Source organism: Rosa chinensis, chromosome 5 (assembly GCF_002994745.2).
Source record: "Rosa chinensis cultivar Old Blush chromosome 5, RchiOBHm-V2, whole genome shotgun sequence".
Classification (NCBI taxonomy): Eukaryota; Viridiplantae; Streptophyta; class Magnoliopsida; order Rosales; family Rosaceae; genus Rosa; species Rosa chinensis.
This window is the reverse complement of record NC_037092.1, coordinates 42,630,400-42,636,919: the sequence shown is the minus strand read 5'-3', so window position 1 is coordinate 42,636,919 and position 6,520 is coordinate 42,630,400. Positions and strand designations below refer to the sequence as shown.

The window sequence follows — 6,520 nt, the reverse complement described above, 5'->3', positions numbered from 1 at the left end:
AGCTGGATTTTCATGACCAGGATCAGGGAGGATTGTGGTTTCTTCCACAGCGCTCAAGAAAAACTTGTAAACAGAGGTAACAAACCTAGCAGGAGGAGGAAGGAGTACTGATGGGTGTCATATTTGCCTGTTTGTAAGGAGTACGGACTACTTTGGGAGATCTAGTTGATTTAATTTTCAGTTGTTATACTCACAAGTCACAACCTAGCAGAACACAAACCCTTAACCTAAAAGGACTAATAAAATGATAAACGAGAAAGTATATCTAAAGCCTAATATATATAACAAGAACAAGCAATCTGATTAACAATAGGAAATTAAGTGAAAAAAAATATAACAGTTCAAACTTTCCTGAAATCTTTCAAGATCCAGAATCCCATTTCAAAACACGAGAAGCAAGCATGCACCAAAGAACATTCAAATTTCTTGGGTATTCCTTCTTTGCATGCCTAGCTATATATATATGATGATATGTGCTCTGTTGTTTCATCACTTTCTTTGGGTCAACCCGTCAAGCTGAGATGAACTTATGTAACTCATTTATTAACCTATGATACAAGGGTCAAATACGTTTAAACTCACCCACTGTCAATCAGGAGAAAATCATCCATAATTTTAATAAAATTTGTCGTCAGTTTACAGGCGAATAAAAAAAATAAATAAATTTGCTCACCGATACCACCACTCAATACAAAACTGCCACGTGTTATAAAACGTAATTATAGTTTTCATGATGTTTTATTAAAAAATTATATTTTAAGTATTCAATTAATTGTATATGACGTGACAAGTTTTAATAGGGTGGTGATATCACCACAAAATAAAAGTGGTGAGCAAATTTGAATCCGCACTTGTTATGGTACACCAGAATTAAGCGCCCTTGGACTTACCGGTGACAACAAACTTGGTCCCGTTCCCGGACCTAATTACTTTTGCTGTAATATTACAATTAAAAAAAAATCAAATATCATAAAATAAAAGAAATATAAATAGAGTAGTCAATCGGAATTCAAACGCCTCCGTCAGACTTGGATTCGATCGAAATCGAACTAGAGACCGCGCCGGACGGAGATGGCGATACTCTACGCCGTTGTTGCTCGCGGCACCGTCGTCTTGTCCGAGTTTAGCGCCGTCAGCGGAAACACAGGCGCCGTGGCTCGCCGGATCTTAGAGAAGCTTCCGCCCGACTCCGATTCCAGGGTTTGCTTCTCCCAGGATCGGTACATCTTCCACATACTCACCTTGGATGGCCTCACTTTTCTCTGCATGGCCAACGACACTTTCGGCAGTGAGTATTATTGTGTCGTTCAATTTTCGCAATTCGACAATTTCGTTTTGGCTTTGCTTGGTTTTTTTTGGAGTTTGAGCGTTTTAGTGTGTGGTTGTTCGATCCAGGGAGGATACCGTTTGCGTACTTGGAGGATATTCATATGAGATTCATGAAAAACTACGGCAGAGTTGCGCCTTATGCGCCTGCTTATGCCATGAACGACGAGTTTTCGAGGGTGTTGCATCAGCAAATGGAGTTTTTCTCCAGCAATCCCAGTGCCGATACTCTCAGCCGCGTGAGAGGGGAAGTCGGTGAGGCAAGTATAATGTGCTTCTGTTAGAATTTTGATTTCGAGTCTTAGAAATGTTGTTGTTGAGAATGATTTGCTGTTTAAGGGAGAGCACTGATTATGAAGAAATAATGGAAACATTGTACAAAAATAGGGCCAAAGCTTTTGTGTTTTCGTTAGTGTTAGTTTAAGCTAGTGTCGAAGTTGATATATGACTGTAGAGCTTTGTTCACAGACTCTAAGAACAAGCAAAGGGTTGCACTGCAAGCTGCAAATTGGTTTCCTTAACTAATGGACTAAGCTAAAGATGAAACTGATACATGACATGTAGAGGTTTATTGCAAGACTTGTAATGGCAAGAAAAAACTTAACACTGCAAGCTGCAAATAATTGATAAAAGACAGAGCATTTGAAAAGAATATGTAGCTGTTGTCTTTAAGTTCAGCAGCTAGTTTGCATTGCATAAATTTGTTTGTTGCGTGATACAGGATTTAGAATATTTCCAAAAAAAAAAAAATTCAATAACTTTCTGGATCTGCTATTCTCTGCAATTTTTCTTTTATTGCTTTATGTTTGGTTGTTGACTGTTCTTGTAGTTTTGTGTTTGTTCTAACAATCAGTTAATTCTGATATCCAGATACGAACCATAATGGTCGACAACATAGAAAAGATATTGGAGAGAGGCGACCGAATTGAACTTCTTGTTGACAAAACTGCAACTATGCAAGACAGTGCATTTCACTTCAAGAAACAGTCAAAACGCCTTCATCGGGCTCTGTGGATGAAAAATGCCAAACTCTTGTAAGTACTTTTGGTTTGCAAATATAACATAGACCTAAACTAATCTTAGGAGGAAGTTTTAGACTAAATATGAAGTGATGTGCTCAAGAGACCTGGAAAGACACCAGTCTTTAAATGCAGAGAAAATTATTAAAAGAAAAATAAAGAAAGAGACCAGTTGATGGGATAGTATTGAATATGGAAGTTGCTGTACAGTTTTCATATGTCTTCTAGACACATGTTCTTTTTGTTGGATCAAGCGTGTACTTTTTCTAATGCATTTTCTGTCAGTCATAATTATAAGATTTTTAGCATACTAGAAGTCATTAATCAAGCTAGTTTAATGTTTGCTCTATTTTTGGCATCTGTGGCTCTATATAAGGTCATTATTTACTGTTTGAAATCCGGTAATGAGATCGAATGTGCTTTATATCAAACAATAGCTCTCAACTGATTCGTGAGAATTCTTGTTGTGATTCCAAGAAACCTTACTGGATTGAGTCCAAATTCTCTGTAGTCTTCTTTTCATTCATTCCCAGAAGCTTTAAACATAGTAAATCCTAGGTATGCCTGCATCATATCATTTCTTCCTTCAGTAAGGAACTCAACTAGGTCAAGTATAGAGCCTCAAAGTGTGAGAAATGTGCCTGATCCCCTTTGGAGCTTTGTGTTTGTGGGGGGGGGGGGGGGGGGGGGGGGGCGCAAAGCTTTGGTAGGAAGAAGCTCAAATTCATAATTTCTATCTGTAGACGGATATGTATTATTATAGCCGTGGTCTTCTCGTTATCAAATAACCAAGGTCTCCTCAGAATAATATGGCACAACTCCGTGAATATTATCGCGTTTTGTCATTTTTCATAGTGTCAACAGCGTTTATGGTCATTGAGGTTTGTATTTTACCCACGTCACCTAATAAGGAGGATGTGCCCAGTAAGCTTGCGAACAGCATCTTCAGAATTAACATTAGAGGAACTATTGCTGTCTATAACCATGATGAAATCTGATTATTACATGAACATCTTCGCTGGTGTTGTTGGTCATCATTACGTGGTGTTTGCTTTTCTGCTTCAACTATTGTAGGTGTTCCCTTTTTTTCATTTTCTTTTTTCCCACAAATACTGTAGGTACTCCTATCTCTGATTCAAATACTCTAATTCTTGCCTATGGACTGAAGATGAAAAGTCCATGCTTACGTTTTCCCTCCTCCAGACATGTTATTCCTAAGCAATTTTGAATGCCTCTTTCCAAGGAACTGATCCTTGCAAATAACTCATTGATTGCCTTCATATTGCTTTTGCAATCTTGAGGCAGTTGTACAGATGAAAGTTCTCCATCAGTATCTGTTTAATTGTAATTGAAAGAAGAAGAATTTTGAAGAGAGTAGGATTGTTTGCTCAGATAGAAATTTGATGTGGACAAAGCAAGGGTCTGTGCGAGTATAAGATACAGTTTTAGAACACAGTATGTTTATAGCTGCTGGAGTCTTAGAAAAGCTAGAGGGAAATAGAGAATGGAGGGAGGAGAAGAGAGAACAAGGTAGACAGGAAGATACCAAGGCACCAAACCTTCAATAACACTTTCCATTCACTACCAATCTTCCTTGGTTGACAGCCAGTAGCCTTCTTTATATGCTTCAACTGCATCTCCCTCAGACTTGTAGAAAAACTAAAAGAGTGAGACTAACAAGTGACCTTTGTTTAGGGCATTAGTTAAGAAGCCTTTAACCAAAAGGGCATTAGTTTTTACCAATAGGTTTGATCTCTTGCTTCCATAGAGGGTGCTTCTCTTCTAACCAAATTGGGCTGCAAGACTACAAGACCAAATAAAGGCTGAAACCGTTCCATTGTAAAAAATATATATACAGATGTCGACTCAGATTTCTAGAGGGGAAGAAAGAAGTTATTTTCCTGAAGATATGCATACTGGATAAGTGATAAGTGTAATCATGAACAGCCACCAACTTGGAATTCAGCTCTTTAATCAAGACATTAAGTAAATTAGGAATGTCTGAAATGAGTGTTAGGATTTAAAATAAGGTTAGGGCTGGCTATAAAGATAGGACGGAGATAAGTTGAGTGGACCAAATGAAGCTGTAGCTAGACATTGATTTCACTGTGGGAAGCAGTGGAGTAATAACAGCAAAATGATGAGTGATTGACTGAAAGAGATCGGCGAGATGCGGGTGAGGAAGTGGGTTGTTTGAAATTGGAGTTTAGGAAACCATTTGTTTACTTTCAAGTTTTTACGTTGCTTTTCATTATTTCAAAAGAAATGGAATGGACATAATACACCCGTCGGGATGAATGACTGCTTCCTCAACTCAAGGGAAGTTGGAAGGAAATGTCAGTCGTTGTTGTTTCAGTCTAGAGTAAATCTATCATTGGAAAGGCCATGCAATCTCTATTTTATTCACTCCCTAATTCCAGCATGCCTGACATTGTCTGAGTTTGAGAATTAAATCATACCTTTAAATCTTGCAGTTTTATCATTTGTAATCTTCCCAACCTTATTCTTTTGACATGGTCTGAAGTAGATTCTTCTTTTTGATCAATCAAAACCCCTTCACAAACTGTACAAGCTTCTTAGAAAGCATACGGCTCTCTGGATGTAGATGATGATATCTATACAGATGGATCATATATATATATCGTATAATTTTTATATCATATAATGAAGTACCACATGAGTGGATATATAGGAATCAAAATCTGCCAAATTACTCATGTTATGATCTTCTACATCCTAGGTCTTCCAGTTCCTTCATCTGGCTTATGTTCTTCATAGCATTCAGACCGAATGACTGAAATTACGTCGATACTTCTACATATCGTATTATGGGTAACCTAGGACTAGATTTGTCACTGAAGTTATAACAGAAACCTATTTTGGTGCCATTGTTTTGAATATATCAGGACTTTTTCAAATTTTTGTGAAAGAATACGTTATTATGTTTTTGTAATAGTGCTAAGAAGTCGTTAAAATGTCAACCTCTGAATAAAATAAAATCTGTGAACGTCATAACTACAATTACATCATGGGCTCATCTCTATTCTATTGTTATTTTCTAAAGTCGATTTCTATTCTGTTTTGGGCTGGACAGCTTTGCCTACAGTGGTTCCCCTGTTTTATGTTACTGATGAAATTATGTTCATTAAAAAAGAACAAAGATAATTATGGGTGCATGTCAAAACTAGATGCTTTTTTTTTTTCTTGCTGATTTCTCTTTCTTGTAAGACAAATGTTTCTAGAAAGTGATTCTATGATTGTTTCAGTACAATGAAAATTGTTTAATTTGGACAGGGCCCTGTTGACATGCTTGATTGTTGTGTTCCTGTACATTATCATTGCTGCTTGTTGTGGAGGAATCACACTACCGTCCTGCAGATCATGATTAATTCACTTCATGTGAATTTCTGCCGGAGTATGCAACAAAGACTGTTAAAACGATCCATGTCAGTCTATAATCAAAGTGGTTTCAGTGCTTGATGGTTCACATTTTTTGAGGTGTATATGGAAGTAAATTATTTGCAGCTTGCAATGTTTTCATTCAAGTTGCATTTGGAGTGTCTGGTTCTCTCGAAAAGCTTGTGCAGTTGTTCTTACGGTGTCACATTATAATATCATCTCTGTATTCATTAAACACTTGGATATTGACAAAGAGCATACTTATTATGAATGGAATCTTAAAACGCCGCTAGTTGTATCTATCGATTCAAGTTTTCAAGTTGTATATGGAAGTAAACTATCTATGCCCTGCAAGATTCCGACATGTCCCTATAGATTCTTTCTGCGGTTTTGTGTGGCAGACATCCCGTATTCTCCTCTATTTTACTACTTTTGAAAGGCTTCTTTTCACACATTGTTCATCATCTTTATGAGGAACCCAATTGATGCAGCATCTGATTTGAATGAACATCGTTGGTGTGAAATTGAGGGTGCCAGTTTCGCTCCCCTACACCGAAAGACTATTGCTCACTCAATCAGTTTGGAGTCTGGAATCTCGACAATATTTGCTTCACAATCACAGGATGATCCCATTTTCATTTTTCATAAAAAGAAAATGCTCTCTGTTTCTTTTATTTTCCTATTTCAGTCAAACAAATGACCTGCCTGATACATGAAACTGTGCCCTGAGAATGGGGAGGCCCATGTGGTGGATCCGATGATACCAAAGCAAAGTG

General features: G+C 37.4%; 1 protein-coding gene across 1 annotated transcript; it reads left to right on the top strand.

Annotated features, from left to right (window-relative positions):
- Positions 1-978: 978 nt before the first annotated feature.
- Positions 979-6,046, top strand: LOC112164458 (vesicle-associated membrane protein 714). Its single transcript, XM_024300648.2, has 4 exons — positions 979-1,288; positions 1,396-1,586; positions 2,197-2,360; positions 5,640-6,046. The coding sequence occupies exons 1-4, from the start codon at positions 1,072-1,074 to the stop codon at positions 5,728-5,730; spliced, it is 663 nt and encodes a 220-aa protein (XP_024156416.1). The 5' UTR covers positions 979-1,071; the 3' UTR covers positions 5,731-6,046.
- Positions 6,047-6,520: the final 474 nt, after the last annotated feature.